Source organism: Papio anubis, chromosome 11 (assembly GCF_008728515.1).
Source record: "Papio anubis isolate 15944 chromosome 11, Panubis1.0, whole genome shotgun sequence".
Taxonomy (NCBI): Eukaryota; Metazoa; Chordata; class Mammalia; order Primates; family Cercopithecidae; genus Papio; species Papio anubis.
The window spans coordinates 110,512,806-110,532,208 of NC_044986.1; the positions used below are offsets into that span (position 1 = coordinate 110,512,806).

General features: G+C 40.3%; 1 protein-coding gene across 1 annotated transcript in view; it reads left to right on the forward strand.

Annotated features, from left to right (window-relative positions):
• Positions 1-18,655, forward strand: part of ITGA8 (integrin subunit alpha 8) — a 201,830-nt gene extending 183,175 nt beyond the window's left edge. The window contains exons 29-31 of the mRNA XM_031652474.1: positions 2,998-3,099; positions 13,221-13,343; positions 15,388-18,655. Of these exons, the coding sequence (XP_031508334.1) occupies positions 2,998-3,099; positions 13,221-13,343; positions 15,388-15,474 (312 nt within the window). The 3' untranslated portion in view covers positions 15,475-18,655. The remainder of the gene's footprint in view (positions 1-2,997; positions 3,100-13,220; positions 13,344-15,387) is intronic.
• The last annotated feature ends 748 nt before the right edge of the window (positions 18,656-19,403 follow it).

Sequence of the window (19,403 nt, forward strand, 5' to 3'; positions counted from 1 at the left end):
AAAAATGATTGGTAATGTGATGAATGGAAAATATGAGAAATCAAACTGCAGCCAAGAGCAGGAAGGGCAAAGGAAGGAAGTGAAAGAAAATTCCCTTGAAGAAACATGTTAATCCACATTTTACATCCTAGAGTTCAAATGCTATCTATGATGCATTAAGAAACTTGCACATTTATAAATGCAGAATCTGTAAGAGAGAAGCATTCCATCTAGAAAGATTTTGATGCAGAGATGCAGTTTGCAAACTATTTATCAAAGACATGACTTCAAGAGTGGTAATATTTTCTATCATTTTTTATTGAACTTGGAGATTAAAGAAAACTTCTTCATTGGAGGTTTGGGAGCATGGAAACACATTTGAGAATATAATTATAATCCTTACACACAGGATCTCATTGCTAGAATTTCTCTTGTTTCTACCAGTGAGGATGGCAAGGAAATTAGATTGAAATCACCAGGTACACCCACGATTTTATGAGCAAAAGTTTCTGAATTGTATAAAAACACTTCTCAAACAAACAAAAATCCAACTTTTAGTTAAAATGAAAATGCTAAGAGAGAAGAGATCATTAGAATAACACCCAAAAAAGAATTTTCCCAAATGAGTAGAGTTGTTTATTCTGGAGGGTAGGAGTAGAGAGAGAGAAACACTCAAAGATATTGTAACTTTAAGTATATAAAAGTTACATACATATAAAAGTTACATACTATGTCCTGCCCTTACCATGTAGAGAAAAAAAGGGTTTATCTAATAGAGAAAAAAATTCTGCCACAGGGGAAAAAGAACTTTGTAAAAAATATTTAAGCAACATTATTACAGTCCAGCCTGTTGGACTGGACTCATGAGGCCCAACATTGAATTATAGACAGTGACGTACTGGTAGATTTTTACTAACTACTCTCTGGGAAGGAAAAAGAGCCCTGATGCATAGCATTTGCCACTGATTTCAAGTCACCACCACGATTGTCACGGAATACAGAGCTGGGAAGAGATGCCAGGTCCCACACCATTATGTAGCATTTCCTCTTACAGAGACAATAGACATAAATCACATCCTGAGCACAGATAATAGTCAAATGTAATAAAATAGCAAGCATGTGGTTTTGAGTATTTATTACCCTTTTTTTAAGAAATATAATTTACTTAAAGTTTACATTTGTATAATTTAAGTTGTAATAATGGCTCTCTTTGACAACCGGTACCGAAAAGTCTTGAAATCATTAACAGTTGGGTCTCAAGGGCCATCATGAGCCAGTTAGGACCCAGCACTGGGTAGATCTAACCATTGTATCCAATAGAAGAGAGCCACAGAAGCTTCAGTTCTCCAAGCAGCCTTCCTGAGTCACTCTTAAATATTTTAACGTTGACTTTTATCAACAGTTAATATGAGATCCAATTAAACAAAGAGGGCTTTGGCTGAGAAACTCTGTTAAAAACACTGTTTGGCTGTAGGTCAGTGGTTCTTAACTGGGGTGATTTTGTTCCCCTGGGGACACTTGGCCGTAACTACAGGCTTTTTTCTTTTTTTTTTTGAGATGGAGTCTCACTTGATTGCCCAGACTGGAATACAGCGGCGTGATCTCCGCTCACTGCAACCTCCGCCTCCCAGGTTCAAGCAACTCTCCCACCTCAGCCTCCTGTGTAGCTGGGATTATAGGCACCTGCCACCAAGCCCGGCTAATTTTTTGTATTTTTAGTAGAGACCAGGTTTCACTCAGTTGGCCAGGCTGGTCTTGAACTCCTGACCTCATGATCTGCCCGCCTTGGCCTCCCAAAGTGCTGGGATTACAGGCCACCACGCCTGGCCGGCATCTTCGATTGTCACAACTGAGAGAGGGTGCTATTGGCATCTAGCCAAGGGCCAAGGACGCTGGCCAAACATCCTACAATGCAGAGGACAGGCCCCCCACCCCCACCCCAACTCAGAATGTTGACAGTGCTTAGGCGGAGAAACCCTGCTGTGAGTCTTGTGTAATCTGTGAAATGTAATACAATTGTTTTTTTCTTTTTGAGACAGAGTTTGGATCCTGTTGCCCAGGCTGGAGTGCAGTGGCGTGCTCTCGGCTCACTGCAACCTGCGCCTCCCGGGTTCAAGCCACTTTTCTGCCTCATCCTCCTGAGTAGTTGGGATTACAGGCACCTGCCACTATGCCCAGCTAATTTTTATTGTTTTTAGGATTTTTAGTAGAGACAGGGTTTCACCATGTTGACCAGGCTGGTCTCAAACTCCTGATCTCAGGTGATCTGCCCGCCTCGGTCTGCCAAAGTGCTGGGATGACAGGCATGAGCCACCACGCCCGGCCAATACATTTCTTTATAACTTACTCCCAGTTTCTCTCCTAAAACATTTCCCTCTATCTGATAAGAATTTTGTAATCCATCATGTTTCTCCTTTGTCCTTCACTAGCAGTAACTATATTAATTCTTTGCTTGCTCCTTTTTAGGACTTTTTGGGATTTTTTTGTTTTTATTTTAACCTTATTATACACAGTCTTTTATTAATGAGGCAAATTCTCCTTAGAAATAGGAAGAAGATAAATGGATGGATGGATGGATGGGTGGATGGATGGATGGATGGATGCTTGGATAGATGGAAGGATTGATGGATGCCTGGATAGATGGATGGACGGATGGATGGATGCTTGGATGGATGGATGGATGCTTGGATAGATGGATGTCTGGAAGGATGGATGGATGGATGCTTGGATGATGCATGGATGGAGGGATGGATGGATGTGGATGGATGCTTGGATGGATGGATGGATGGATTCATGCTTGGATGCTTGGATGCATGGATGCATGGATGGATGGATGGATGTGTGGGTAGATGGATGAATGCTTGAATGGGAGGAAAAAGTTAAAAGAAAGAGGAAATTAAAAAGTAAGGATGAAATTTTGCCTTGAAATGCAAAACGCCGAAAATAATTGGGTGGCTGCCAGTATAACTCTTAAAAACTTTATATGAAATATATTTAAATAAATACTTTTACTTTCAGAGAAAAAATGATCCCTATGCTCTTGCATCGCTGGTGTCCTTCGACGTTAAGAAGATGCCTTATAAAGACCAGCCAGCAAAACTCCCAGAAGGAAGCATAGCAGTGAGTATCTTTAAATATATATAGGCACAAAGAATTTAATTGAAATAATTGTTTTAATCACTGTCTAGCTTGTGTGAGGCTTTAGTGTTTACATTGACTTGAGAAAAATTTTCCCCTTCAGCTCACCAATTTCTTACATTAGTCTGGAAATTTCCTAGTGCCTTTTGATCTGGTTTTTGAAATTTCAATATAAATGTCTACCCCAGAAAATTAAAGGGCAGGACTAATACCATTTTTAAATGAAGACATTTTGTTCAGAGAAATTCAGATAGCAGTTATCATTACAATGAAATCGTACTGATTCTTTCATTTTAAACAGCACGGTGAGTCAAGTAAGAAGAGAAGAAATTCCTTCTTAGGGAGAGTAGGCCATGGAGCAGCCGCATGGCTTTGGACAGTCATTTTTTCTTGCTATGCAAAGAACCTTAATTTTGACCTAGAAGGGAATAAAAAAGTCTACTCTGATCTTCAATAGAATGAAATGTCTTTTTTTTTTTTTTTTTTTGAGAAGGAGTCTCGCTGTGTTGCCCAGGCTGGAGTGCAGTGGTACGATTTGGCTCACTGCAACCATTGCCTCCCAGGTTCAAGCGATTCTTCTGCCTCAGCCTCCCGAGTAGCTGGGACTACAGGCACCTGCCACCACACCCAGCTAATTTTTGTATTTTTCATAGAGACAGGGTTTCACCATGTTGGCCAGGCTGGTCTCAAACTCCTGACCTTGTGATCTGCCCACCTCAGCCTCCCAAAGTGCTGGGATTACAGGCATGAGCCAGTGTGCCCAGCCGAAATGTCTTTATTAAAAACTGAAACTACTAAACATTACTGACACCCAAATATCTGCCACAGAACAACTCTGATCATCCTCTGCCACCCGGCAAGGCCATGCAAAGGGGATGAAGGAATGAATGACAAGACCAGCAGGCACCATCACCAAAGCTCTGCCTTTTCAGTTATTTGTGAAGGTAGTCAGAGACTTTTGAAAAACATAGTGCTCCAAAAAAACAATGTTAGAATTCTACCTTCATCCCTTGGTAGCCAGTGGATATTTCCCATCCACAGCTTGAGCTCTTGGTCCCCCAGACCTTGTTACTCAAAATGTGATTGCAGATCAATGGCATCAGCATCACCTGGGAGGTTCTTAGGCCTGCAGAAACAGACCTCTCTAGATCCCCTGAGTCAGAGTCTGCATTTTATCAAAATCGTCAGGGCATTCCTAGGCATGGTCAAGTTTGAGAAGCACTGCTTTGGATGGTAGATAAGTTGATACTATTGTCATCTCTTTCTAGCCTAGATCATAAACTTAATTGTAACACTGAATCTTTCTAACCTAGTCTACTTTCAGTTATCTAAATTAATCACTTGATTTGTGATTCTCTGCCCTGAGTATGCAGCAGAATCATCACTCATGCAACTTAGAAAGTACACACATGCTAAGACTTCCTCGCACATATTCAGTAGGTCTGGGGTGGGACCCTGACACTGCGCTTTAAAAGTCTTATGAGGGGCAATTCTGCAGCGGAGCCAGGGTTGAGAGCGTCTAGCACAGGCAGGTGGCCTAGAGGAAAATCCAAGGTTTTCAAGATAGAATCACCTGGGCTTGATCCTGGCCCTGCCTTGCTCTCATTAGGAAACCTTTGGGAAGTCGCTTTGCCTCTCTGAGACAGCCCACCACATCCACCTGATGGAATTGTTAACAAGATCAATAAGATTATCTGTATAAAGCTCTAGCACTGTACCTGGAACAAGTTAGTCTCAAATCTCAATACATGAGAGTAACCTCTCAAAATGTCTCCCCTTCTCTGGCTAAGTCCAGTAAGTTCAAATTGAAAACGGCAATTAAGATTTACACAGTTGTGGGAGGATCACTTGAGCTCCGGAGTTCAAGGCTACAGTGAGCTGTGATCACGCTCACTGCACTCAACCTGGGCAACAAAGCAAGACCTCGTCTCAAAAAAAAAAAGAAAGAAAGAAAAAGAAAAAAGAAAAGAGAAGGAAAAAGAAAAGAAAGATAGATATGTGCATAGTCAAAATATTTCAGTAAACTTCGGTGGTATTTAAAGCAAGCACAGCCACATCTTTCTTCATTTACACCACCTCTCTTTCTTTCCAGCGATGTCCTCTGTATTTTGGATTTATGTTCAACCTAGAAAACAGGCTTTGGGATTTTAATATAGAAGTGCCATGTAAAAATGTTCAAAGGTTTATAGCTCTAAGGGAAATAAATCTAGGTCCTTTTGTTTTTTCCAAGCACCTGTTCCCTAACAGAAACACATGTTACGGTTGATTCCATCAACAGGATTGTATCTTTCAGCGCTGGCCACAGGTGACAGCCTGCTGTTCTCAACTCATCTCAAAAGATCCACAAAATAATCTGATACATGCTTTCCCCAGCCCTACCACCCTATTATTGAATTGCCAAAAAAAAAAAAAAAAAAAGACTTTTTATCTGATGTAGGAGATTTACCACACCAGTTATGTAAAGGTTATTGGAAAAAGATCCAGGAATGGAAACAGTTTCAAATCTCCCACAGCTGACCAACTGGAGAAGACCTTGCCAGTGCAAAGTTAACTATGCAACACACAGGGAAATGCTGCCTTACCGTGGCTTGATGTGAGAGAAGAACTCTGAGTGGAGCTGGCAGACGTTGTTTTATAGTGAGCTCTTTTCAAAGGTCTTGTCATTCTTCTCTCGAAGGGAGCCCAGCAGGGCCAAGAGGGTGGCTCACACCTGTAATCCCAGCACTTTGGGAGGCCAGGGCAGGCAGATTGCTTCAGCTCAGGAGTTTGAGATTAGCCTAGGCAACATAGTGAGACACTGCCTCTACAAACAAACAAACAACAACAGCAACAACAACAACAACAAAAACATAAAATTAGCAAGGCGTGGTGATGCTCGCCTATAGCCCCAGCTACTCAGGAGGCTGAGGCAGGAGGATTGCTTGAGCCTGAGAGGCGGAGGTTGCCGTGAGCCAAGATCGCACTACTGCACTCCAGCCTGGGCAACAGAACAAGACCCTGTCTCAAAAAAAAAAAAAAAAAAAAAAGCCCAGCAGAAAGGTAATTGCTTTAAGGTGGTGGAATCCACTGGAACTGGTGGTTTGAGAAGCATCAGAGCTCTGATCTGCCCCTGAGGAAAGTTATTCTTTGTTCCTTCTTCTAAATGAGACTAACTACTAATTGCTTATTTTCCTAGACCTTTTTGTGTGATGATTAGTTTGTTCCTACTCCCTTTTCAGCATGGTCATAATTCAGCCATCTCTTCAGGCCTGTATTAGTTTTACTTACGGAAGAAAATCACAGTTCCCATTTGCTGCTTGCATAGTATCTGTGTTTGTAACAAATAAAATTCCTCATGTCATGTGATGCTTGTCATGTCCAGAGACAAGGGAAAGATTGCATGATTCAAAGAAATATGCCTGAACACTGAATCATTATACTGCAACAGAAGAAATTGAAATTCAATTATTTGAACACTTTTTTGGCTCACCAGGAAACTTTGGCCTTTGCATGCCGTACAAGTAACCCCCAATTCTATAATTTACATCTAGCAGAAAGTGGGATTGTCTAGTGTAATTCCAAAGGTGGTTATTACAAAATGTTTCATGAAAATCTTTATTTAAAAACTCGTATATAAACTGTGAACCCATTTGGTTTTCAGAATTGTTAGCAAAACTTCAGTACCTTAATATGGAACTCTTATATTAAACAATTATTTGGAGTTGAAAGTTATGATGGGAACTGCTTGTCTCATAGGGAAGCTGTTTAAATGTTGTCAAAATGTGGGCTCAGCTAGTCCACTTCATGTGATTATTTTGTTCTAAATGGCAGTGTAGGTAGGGTGTCTTCGTATGTTTATTTAAAACATTCTTCTGACCCCACTGGAGTGTGTTTACACAAGATTTTGTGATACATAAATAGAGACGTCAACATTAATTACCGTTGCAAATACAAGGGAGCTTTTTCCTTATACCTTGGTATTTTTTGTCAAAATATACAAAAACATATCATAAATGTCCACAATAAAATGTAGGCGTATTAAAGGTTTATTTATGGTCTTTCCTCCATAATAAAAAACAACAAGATTTACGACATGATGAAGGTAAGATTAAATGTTCCCTACTTAGAATCATTTTAAGAAAATCTAAACCACTTACAATTTATGAATACTACTTTCTAAAATTGCAGATAATTATAATAAAGTGATTTGTTAAACTTACTTAAAGCTATTTTTAAAATAGCTAGAAGTTCTTGATAAATAAAACTGTATTAAAATATTTTATTGACTAGCTGGCACAAGATTGAATAGTTTTTCCTAAATTTAAGTACTCCAATTACTCAACATGAAACTTCTTTCTTAAAGCAATTGAAATATCTCATCACAAGCCCCTGTGCCGGAAGTAAACCTTTAGTCCTAAATATGCTTTGTCTTCTGCCCTGAGTCTACCAAGAATCTTATAATGGGCCAAGTGTGGTGGCTCACACCTGTAATCCCAGCACTTTGGGAGGCCAAGGTGGGTGGATCACCTGAGGTTGGGAGTTTGAGACCAGCCTGACATGGTGAAAGCCCATCTCTACTAAAAACACAAAATTAGCCAGGCACGGTGGCTCATGCCTGTAATCCCAGCTACTCAGGAGGCTGAGGCAGGAGAATCTCTTGAACCTGGGAGACGGAGGTTGCAATAAGCCGAGATCACAAGATTGCACTCCAGCCTGGGCAACAAGAGCAAAACTCCATCTCAAAAAAAAAAAAAAAAAAAATCTTATAATGAAAGACTTGGGTAATTCAAGCCATCTCACCATTGTGTGAAATTATACAGAATGTTCTAGAACTATGCAGTCCAAGATGGTAGCTACTTGGCTAGTGGAACTGAAGAACTTGTGGTTTTATTTCATTTTCACACATTTCAATGTAAACTTAAGAACTGAAGCAGTAGATAGTATTTTTTCCATTAAACACAGTTGTATTACTTTCATAGGACTACATTTCCCTTTAACCATTAAAAAATTCAGTAATTGTTATGCGCTGCAAATGTGAAATACACATTGATTTTGGAGACTTAGTAAAAAAATGTAAATTGTGAATATTTTCATATGAATTACATATTAAAATGATAATAGTTTCATCATTAATAAATAATTAGATGATTCATAATAAATAACCAATTACATGTTGAAAGGATAATAGTTTTATCATTAATAAATAATAGTTGATATTTAGGGTTAGATAAAATACGTTATTAAAATTAACATCCCCTGCTTGTTTTCACGCCTTTTTTTTTTTTTTTTTGAGACAGAGTTTTGATCTTGTCACCCAGGTTGGAGTGCAGTGGCACTATGATGTCAGCTCACTGCAACCTCCACTTCCCAGGTTCCAGTGATTCTCCTACCTCAGCCTCCCAAGTAGCTGGGATTACAGGTGTGTGCCACCACACCTGGCTAATTTTATATTTTTAGTAGAGATGAGGTTTCATCATGTTGGCCAGGCTGGTCTCGAATTCCTGACCTCAGGTGATCCGCTCGCCTAGGCCTCCCAAAGTGCTGGGATTATAGGCATGAGCCACTGTGCCTGGACCTTTACTCCTTGTAATGTGACTATTAGAAAATTTTATATTATGCTTGTGACTTGCAGTGTGTTTCTAAAATAAATCCAAAAATAAATAAATATTATTTGAAATGAATGAAAGATTCTTTGTATATGTCAGTGTTTAGTCATGAGAAACTCTAACATTTGTGACTTATTTTTCCTCATTATTATTATCTAATGGCTACTTCGATCTAAGCTTCCTGTAGACTTGTCAAAATGAGCTGTGAGACAAATATAGATATTAGAAATAACAAAGTTTTGGTGTTTGTCAACATTTTCTTTCTTGCCCAAGCTTTCCCCAGAACTAGCCTGCAATCCCACAGCACTAACACATATTTAAAGAAACTTTGGTCCTGTAAAAGTGATCAGTTAAGTCATCTTCTCTTAAGCTTGCCTGTGCGGTCAAGTCTCTAGTTTATCTATACAGAGCATGGAGTTTCAGGAAAAGCTTTGCTTTACTGATTTCCACCTGCACATGGGATTCCCCACGGCGATTTACTGATTTAGAGAGATGACCATGTCACATGACTCCCCATTGCTCCATTCCCAGAAGGACCTCTCTTGCCAAGACATATACGTGACTCTTTTAATGATGTGTGCAGAGGCAAGGACGAGGTTGCCTAATTCGGAGAAATATGTCTGAACACTGAATCATTACAGGGCAGAAAAAAAAAAATTATTCAGTTATTTGAATAATTACCTTTGGCTCCTTGTCTAAGTCTTTCTAGTAAGAGTCAGCATCTCCTCTGCACTGGACACCAGATGAAATGCTCTGGGTCGCTGTTGTTGGTTTTCTGTATTTCCACTATTGTTACTGTAGTGACTTCTGGACTACACTGCAAAAGCCTACATAAGTTTAGCAAAACATCGAGGGTGAAGGAAGGTCTCTGCAGCTGCACCCATTTTAGATTGAGAAGATTGGGCAATCTCGGTATCATATGGACATCCTACAGCTAAAAGGACCAGGAAAGCAGAAAGCAGGCATGGGAGGAGAGTCACTCAGAGGTTGCCTTCTTTTAAAACTCTGTGTGTTCCTTCCCGCTAATGAATTGCATAGGATGACATGTAGGAAATATATATGATATTCATAATTGTAACATCAGAGAAAAGGTATGAAGTGTTTTTTGTTGTTTTGTTTTGTTTTGTTTTGTTTGAGACAGAGTCTGCTCTGTTGCTCAGACTGGAGTGCAGTGGTGCGATCTTGGTTCACTGCAACCTCTGCCTCCCGGGTTCAAGTGATTCTCCTGCCTCAGCCTCCTGAGTAGCTGGGACTACAGGTGTGCACCACCACCACCACCACAACTGGCTAATTTTTTTGTTTGTTTGTTTTGGGGTTTTTTTTGTATTTTTAGTAGAGACAAGGTTTCACTATGTTGGCCAGGCTGGTCTCAAACTTCTGACCTCAAGTGATCCACCTGTCTCAGCCTCCCAAAGTGCTGGGATTACCGGCATGAGCCACCGCGCCTGACCCAAAGTGGTATTTTTTTTAAATAAACTTAATGTTACTGGAAGCAGACCGGCAAGAGTTTTGATGATGAGAATTTCAGAATTTGGGAACTGAAAGGGAATTTCCGAATTTGTGATCACTGCATGGGGATCATCTTCCCACAGACTTTTTAAAGACCCTGTTTTCAGGCTCTTTGGGAGCAAATATAAACAAAAAGCCAGTAAGTTCTGTAACTATCCCTATAAAGTTGTTCTCTGCTTCAAAAGACCCTAAGAAGCATATCCTGATCAATTTCACATTTTCATTGTACTTTTTCATCACTGCTACCAAAAAAAAAAAAAAAAAAAAACTTCAAATGTCTTTACTAGCTCTTTGTAAGTGACCTTCTCTGCTTATTTCTATAGATACACCAGTTTTATAGATGATACATCAAAACCTGCAATAACCAAGTGGCAAAGTCACCTAGCAAAGTACTCAGTGGGTAGCCACTAAGCCCATTCCATTTCTTTTTATTAAGCTAACAATTTGAAAAGCCTCTATTTCAACTCCTTTAGCATGTTTTGTGTTTTCTCTAACTTATAAAACTTGAACTCTTTTCTGTTTAACATAAAATAGTAGGCAGTAACTTAAGATACTAATTATTTTTTTTCTGAGACTGAGCCTGGCTCTGTCACCCAGGCTGGAGTGCAGTGGCACCATCTTGGCTCACTGCAATGCAACCTCCGCCTCCCGGGTTCAGGCGATTCTCCTGCCTCATCCTCCCGAGTGGCTGCGACTACAGGCGCCTGCCACCACACCTGGCTAATTTTCATATTTTTAGGAGAGACGGGGCTTCACATTGGCCAGGCTGGTCTCCAACTCCTGACTTCAGGTGACCCACCTGCCTTGGCCTCCCAAAGTGCTGGGATTATAGGCATAAGCCACTGTGCCCAGCCTTAAGGTATTAATTAGGTAAACCAGGAGAGGAAAGATCCATTGCCTGTCTCACCCTGAATTACCTCTTAGAAAATTCTGGTGAGCTCTGACACATGCTCAAAATAGGGACTAAAACTATATTGTGTCCTCAATGGACTTGGGGGTTATGAGGAAGTAACATTTACATGAAACCTTGGAATTTTCCATGGCTCCAGATTTCTCTCTCCTGGGGTCATTATAACTGGCCTGTGAGTAGATGATCACTACCATCCCTTTCAGTTCCAAAATTCTGAAATTCTCATTATCAAAACTGTGTAAGTCCACTTCAAGCAATGTTAAGTTCATCCTGAAATACCACTTCATACCCCTTCTCTGAGTACAGTAAAATATTTGGATTCAGCAGTAATTTCATACATGTCATCAGGTGTAATTAAAGAATGGTACATAAAAAGAGAAATAATCTTTGTTCTTGATTTGCTCATGTAGCTGTGTACATGCAAAGAATTATTTTCAATTGATAAATAATTGTACAAATTTGTGGAGTACAGGGGATATTTTGAAACACACATGAACATAATGTATAGTGATCAAATCAGGGTATTTAGGATATCTCTTGTCTCAAACATTTATTGTTTCTTTGTGTTGGGAACATTTCAAATTTCTTCTACCTATTTTGAAATAGACAATAAATTATTGTTAATTAGAATCACCCCACTGTGTTACTGAACCCTAGAATGTATCCGTTCTACCTGACTGTATGTTTGTCAGTCAACCTCTCTTCGTCCAGCCCTCCCCACCCTATGCCAGCTTCTGGTAACCGCCATTCTACTCTCTACCTCCATGAGATCCACTTTTTTAGCTCCCGTGTATGAATGAGAATGTGTAATATTTGTCTTAGATCATTTCAGAATAAATTATTTAGGCTGCAACATCCAGGTGGCATTGCAACCACGGTGGGTCCTTGAAATGGATTTCTTCAACATATGAACTATGTGTCTTGTCCTTAAACAGTGGCAAGCAGGGTGTACGTAATGTCACTGTGGTGATGGACTGTCATGCTTCACACTGATGTGTCAGATAAAATCAGGATAAGATGAAATAATGCCTAGCGAGGAAAGTTAACAGGAATAGGAAGAAAATGTAACGATGAGTAGGTTGAGGCCAGCCTTTTTCTCATGAAGAACATCTGTCACACCCTTGGCATGTTCCTGTCAAGGTGGAATGACTCCCTCCCTATCTTATTCCTCTGTCAATTCCTTTATTAGTGTAGATATAAATGACATTTGGGGCTGGAGAATCAAATGAATTGAGTCATCAGTGTCTGCTGCATAGGGGATGCAGATCAAGAAGGAAGGAGCAATAAAAACCAAGACAAGCTGAGAAGGGCACCATCAGAGTGCTCAACTCTAGTTAAGAAGACAGAAGCGGCTGGGCACAGTGGCTCACACCTGTAATCCCAGCACTTTGGGAGGCCCAGGCGGGTGGATCACTTGAGGTCAGTTCTAGACCAGCCTGGCCAGAATGGTGAAACCACGTCTCTACTAAAAATACAAAAAAAAAAAAAAAAAAAATTTGGGTGTGGTGGCACATGCCTATAACCCCAGCTACTGGGGAGGCTGAGGCACGAGAATCACTTGAACCTGGGAGGTGGAAGTTGCAGTGAGCCAAGATCGTGCCACTGCACTCCAGCCTGGGAGACAGAGTGTCACTCCACTCCAAGTGTCACCTCTCCAAGGATTCATGGTTATTCACAAGCTTACCTCTCTCAGTGAGGCTAGCTGAGTTCTAAGGAGACACATGGTAGACAGACTCATTCAGTTTTTTAGTGAGTCTACTTTTTGCCATTGTTCCCATAAAAGGTACAACCCAAGTTATGGCCATTCCTTTCCAACTTGTTGATTCCTGACCCACTCAATTCTATTCTAGGGTCTCTGTGACTTGAAGCCACCTACCCACCAAATCTCTCATTAGAATTTTACAGAACGAAGCAGATCTGAGAACGTGCTAGCTTTTAAAAGTTCATGTTCTAGTGCTACCTTTCAAATATCCCCTAGGTAATTTCAGTTGTCATATGGATCCTTTCAGATCAACTTCCAGTATTGTGTTGGTAATTACTATTTTATTTCACCGAATAGTTTCCCCATTAGAGCTCGTTTGCTTTGTTTTCCATTTCAGATTAAGACATCAGTTATTTGGGCAACTCCGAATGTTTCCTTCTCAATCCCATTATGGGTAATAATACTAGCAATACTTCTTGGATTGTTGGTTCTGGCCATTTTAACCTTAGCTTTATGGAAGGTAAGTTGATTTACTTTATTTTCCTTTTAAACTAGAGGGGCTGTTGAGGGAATTTAGGGGGATATAGTTAGAGATTTTAAAAGACAATTATGGAGGCATTTTTGGAAATTTTGAAGAGTCTGAAGGATATAAAGGGAAAATCATGTATTGTTTGCTTTGGCATACTTAATGTGTTTATATAGCTGACATTTAAGATGACTGGAGGTGCTTAGTGTTGCTTTCATCTTGAGATTTCTTGTAAATAAATATATAGAGAGTTAGGCTGTATTAACTAAGACCTGTGATCTTTTTTCCAATATGCTTAGAGTGATAATATTCTAATGGAGACTTCTTTTTCTTGTTTAATTAACCAAGATCGTAAGCTTTTTATTGACATGGCCCTATCATCAATCCTTTGAGATTTTTTATAAGCACTATGCAGATGCAATTAATATAGGTCAATTCTGATTTTTTATTTCAGCTATTAATGAGGCCAAATAGATCATGTATGTCAGAGGATGCTTGTACTTAGTTTTTAATTTTGCCAATTAGTTTGTCTCCATTGGGAAGCCTGAACTTAGTCTTTGATGTGTTTTACTGAGGTTTGTTCTAAAAGCCTACAATAGAAATTAATTTCTGGCCCCTAAACAATTGCCAGGTTTCACAGAGCCTTCCATTCCAAAATGGAAATGACGTCCCAGTTACATGACTATAGAGTAATTAACCCAGTCACATCTTTTGTAACTATGTGGTGTTCCCTAAAATCATAGTGCGTTTTTATTTTGAAACAATATGCAGCATGGCTAATAGACATATAAACTGAGAAAACCTTGACTTTGAGTTAAGTGCTAGTGTTTCTGATCATTATCAGCTGTTTTGCCATCCTACACCCACGTGGTCTGTGACATACCTTTAGAATGGACTTTTGTGTTGTTCTGTCACTCACAGTAACTGTATTTCCAATGAGTATAAGACACAATCACGTGTGCCAATTGACAGGATATTCCGGTAGCTCTGGGAAAGAGAGATGACTCAATGTCTATAAGCCAAACCCAGTTAATTGGCTTCCAACATGAGAAACAGAAGAAAAAATTGAAGTTCCAGGTGTCTAGGAAAAAATATAGTTTACTTGACAAAGTACTAATTTGACACTGAAGAGGAGGAAAATTCTAGAGTCACCTCCTCCTTGAGTTGCTGGCTAATCTTTGGAAAGTCGCTAAGAATCTGTGCCTACCTGGTTCTGGCATCGAAATAAATAACAAATCGATTCTCCCTCTATATATGCTCTATGTTCCACCAAGCACCGAGGGATGTGTGGCCATTTCTTCACTTCTTCCTATAATCCATCCCAAAGCAGCCGACAGGATTCTTTAGGAGACAATCTCCCTTTCCTGGTCAATAGTTAGTGCTTCTGCTCCAGTAAGCATGTGGGAAACCCTTGGGACACATTCCTGTGATCTCGGGAAAGTATCCAAGGTCCATAAGTGGTTTGTCTGAAAGAGACATCTTCTACTCCAACTGCAGGACAGGAGAAAGGGTGTGAGCACTCTGCCCTCCTGCTCACCTTGCCCTATGCAATAAACTCTCTACAAGTAACAAACACTGTGCTCACACCTCCTAATTTGGAGAAACGAGCTGATTATATGCACAGAGCTCCAGGCTCCTTCGAAAATACATAAAGGGCCAGGCATGGTGGCTCACGCCTATAATCCCAGCACTTTGGGAAGTCGAGGCAGATGGATCACTTGAGGTCAGGAGTTCAACACCAGCCTGGCCAACATGGCAAAACCCTGTCTCTCCTAAAAATACAAAAATTAGCTGGGTGTGGTGGTGCAGGCCTGTAATCCCAGCTACTCTGGAGGCTGAGGCAGGAGAATCGCTTGAACCAGGAGGCGGAGGTTGCAGTGAGCCAAGATCACGCCACTGCACTCCAGCTTGGGCGATAGAGAGCAAGACTCTGTTTCAAAAAAAAAAAAAAAAATACGTAAAGTGAAAATTCTTTGAATGAGGGGTTTCACAGATTCCCAGAATGACGTGATTTTATAGCCCATCTTTCCCTTTATAGTGTGGATTCTTTGACAGAGCCAGACCTCCTCAGGAGGACATGACCGACAGGGAACAGCTGACAAATGACAAGACCCCCGAGGCATGACAAGAAAAAAAAAGAAAAAGACCAAAGACCTCAAACACAGGTCCTGTTCAAAGAAAAAGAACATGAGAGTTAAAAATCAAGGCTTTCTGATACCTGACAGTCACCCAGGAAATGGAGGGGACCCTGGAACATCACCTCATCTACACCGCACTTTGGAGAAATTGTCATGGGTGCCCACTGAGCCCTGCTGGAAAAGGAAACACCAACGCTGGAGAAGCCATCAGCAATTGTGGAAGATTTTCTTTTGCTTTAATCGTTCTGTACTTGGCAGACACTTTGAAATGGGTATGGGAACGTAAGTTGCAGTCCAGATCAATCCAGCATAAGTTGCAGAGATGAAATGTCTGAATCACAATAGAATTTACAAAGTAAACTAAGGTGAAATGACTGAATTACTATAGAACTTAGAACTAAGACCGCACCGTCCAACACTACTGTATCCAATGGAACATTTGACACCTCCCTATGGAAAAGAAACATTTCTAAGGACATTATGGCTCAGGGAGACAAGTAATATGTTGTTGGTACTGTGAAAGTACTTTTGAAAGGACAAAAAGAATCTTGTGAGTGAGGGTGAACATTTATTTATTTATTTTCCATGTCTCTAGGTTGAGAATCTGTCATCTAGAGAATTTGGAAATTAAGATTTGGTTAGCTAGTTTTCAAAATCACTCACTCAGTTTCCTCCTAACAAACCACTGTGTGCAGATAACTCATTCAGCAGAGCTTCTTCAGAATTTAGACAGTGCTAAGGAAAGGAAGATTGGCATTAGGAATCAGTTCTATTTAATACCTTGCTGCCTTCGATCTGAAATTCCTTTCACTCACATTATCCAGGGACTCACATCTGCTTCATTTAGCTTTGCAAGATGTTGCATTTATATTTCCTTGTATATCTTTCCATTGACTTAGTTAATACATGAATTTCAAGGTACTCTCTACCCTTTGGAGTGTTTAAAAGTAATGGTAAAATGTCTAGAGTTCATTAATTAAAAAGGAATTTAACAATATGGGTAAACATTATTTTTAATGTCTATAAGAAGCAACACTTCTTACAGATATTTAGCTTGGGATTAAATACCTATTTTTCGGGCTATGCCTTGTACTTGTATACACAGAGAAAACATGTTGAATATAACTTAGACAAAACATAAAATTATACAGGCATGAGCCAAACTAGGAAAACTGATTCCTAAAGATTTTATTTAAAATTACTTATTCCAACTTTATTACTTATTTTTACTGCTAATCCTTATAATATATAACTTTGGAGAACAATCTTTTATTTAAGCTCTTTTCCCATCATCTTGAATTTAACCATCACAAATTTTTTATGTTTAAAACTCTTGTAAATAATTCATAATCATGTAATATTATCATTTTTGAAGTAAAATTGACCAGCCAAGTGTATAGGTAGTCTGCACAATTTTGTATCCTTTTTTAATAATGAAAAATTACTATGAAGAAGTACTGAACAAATTTTTATGTGCAATATTTTATAGACCTATGTATCTGAAGCATGTTTACACTGGCGTTATTTTTTTTTAATTAATTTCCTAAACGTTAAGTATGATAGAACAAGCTGACCCAAATCCTTAAGTTTACAAAGCTGTTGGAAAACTTTGTGTCCCGATTTCAACAATCACACTTTATTTGAAAGATGAGCCAAGCTCACAGACACTAAATTTTATGTCATGCCATAACCTGGAGAGGAGCCATTTGGCTACAGCTGCGGAACTTCAATGAGGAGCAAATGAAAGGCACATGGACGAGTGCACTGGTGCAGTTCATGTTCTTCCTGCCTGTGAATTGAATACTGTCCTGGTAGCAGTTTCGGGTCTGTCAGGAGCTCAAGGCTGGTTTGTGTGGCTGACTATGGATGAGCACTGAACTTGCCTCAAAGAATTTAAGGGGTGTCCACACCAGCCTCTGGGGGTCTTTGGTGTTAGTCCTCCAGGTAGAGCCAGTTTTACAAGTAGGTGGCCATCTATAGGATGTGATGTGAGCAATGGCAGACAGCTTTCTCTGTCTCCAGGTAATGCCTTGACTCTGGTGATCCTGGCTGATCTGTGACCAATAAAGATTAGCTCCTCGGTATTTGGGGTCCTAAAAGGTCCCTGAAAAAATGCACCCCTTGTCTTTAAGCCAGTATTTGTGAAGGAACTGAGAACTCTTAGGGCTACATAAACAGAGACCCCTGTTGAGATAGTTTATGCGGATACCTGGGAGGAACTAGAGATGCGGAAGGAAGACTGAGACCCAGAATGAAGCAAGGCATGAAGGCTCCAAAGTGAACTGCACCATCCCAGAGTCTCAGCCAAGATGGCCCCTTTCCAGGGGGACGGGCACCTTCCACCTGCCCACAGGCACTGCTCCCTATGGGAATTGCAGAAGGCTGCTGCGCACATGCGCATGCGCGCAATGGCCCTCCGCCCTTTAGAATATGGACACAAAAGGCCGGGCCCGGTGGCTCGCGACTGTAATGCCAACACTTTGGGAAGCCGAGATGGGCAGATCACCTGAGGTCAGGAGTTCGAGACCAGCCTGGCCAACATGGCGAAAACCCGTCTCTACTAAATATACAAAAATTAGCTGGGCGTGGTGGCAGTTGCCTGTAATCCCAGCTACCTGGGAGGCTGAGGCAGAGAGAGAATCACTTGAACCCAGGAGGCGGAGGTTGCAGTGAGCTGAGATCGCGCCACTGCACTCCAGCCTGGGCGACAGAGCAAGACTCTGTCTCAAAAAAAAAAATATGGAAGCAAATGGAGGATGGGAGGAAACTGAGGTCAAGCAAACCTTCCAGCAATCAGTTTTGCCCGGAGAACATACTGACGACAGAGAACACACAGAGTTTATCTGCTTCTAGTTAGAGCACTGCCGATTGCCTTCATAATTCATAATGTGCTGTACTCCTCTGAGGGTCTATCTGTATTCCTCTTCAAAGAATTCCCTTTTTAAATTCTTGTCGCTGGGTTTTAAGACACAAGAATAGGGGCAAATTAAGTGTTATAAACTTGGAGATTTGTATACAGTAAATAAAAAAAAAATGTACTAGTCACCACTGAAACTGCATTCTTAGAACTCAACTCTTGTTTTATTTAAATACATGTGTAGATATCTGTGAAGATTTTCATGTACCTATTTACCTTGTCACTAATAAAATTAAAACTGAAAGATACGATGGCATATTTCTGTTTTATTTCACATGCGACATAAGCTTCCCTGTTGTGGCCAGACATCAGAGGTTTCTGTCTCTACATCTTAATTCCTTATTAGAAAAACATTTAAGATTGGGAGAAAGTTAATAGAGCAAAAATGCAGTGCTCCCTGAGAGGATGCAAATGTTCTGCTTAGATTACAGTGATGTTTGTATTAGACTACATGAGTGGCCAGGCGCAGTGGCTCACACCTGTATTCCCAGCACTTTGGGAGGCCAAGGCGGCGAATCATGAGGTCAGGAGTTTGAGATCAGCCTGACCATGGTGAAACCCTGTCTCTACTGAAAATACAAAAATTAGCCAAGCGTGGTGGCGCACATCTGTAATCCCAGCTACTCAGGAGGCTGAGGCAGGAGAATCGCTTGAACCCAGGAGGCGGAGGTTGCAGTGAGCCGAGATTGCACCACTGTACTCCAGCCTGGGCAACAGAGCAAGACTCCGTCTCAAAAAACAAACAATAACAAAAAAAAAAACCCCACAAACCACATACACACAAAAACAACTCCGTGAGTATAGTAAAAATTATTAAAGTGTATGTTTTAAATAAGCACATTTAAGGTATGAGAATTATATCTCAATAAAGACATTAAGAATGTTTAAGTACTTTCTAGTACCTCCACCCTTATGCAAGTGATTTCTCCACTGTAGATACATGTTAGCTCCTTTACGAAGCCTTCCCTTCATCTTTGCCTAACTGTCCTCCATTAGCGT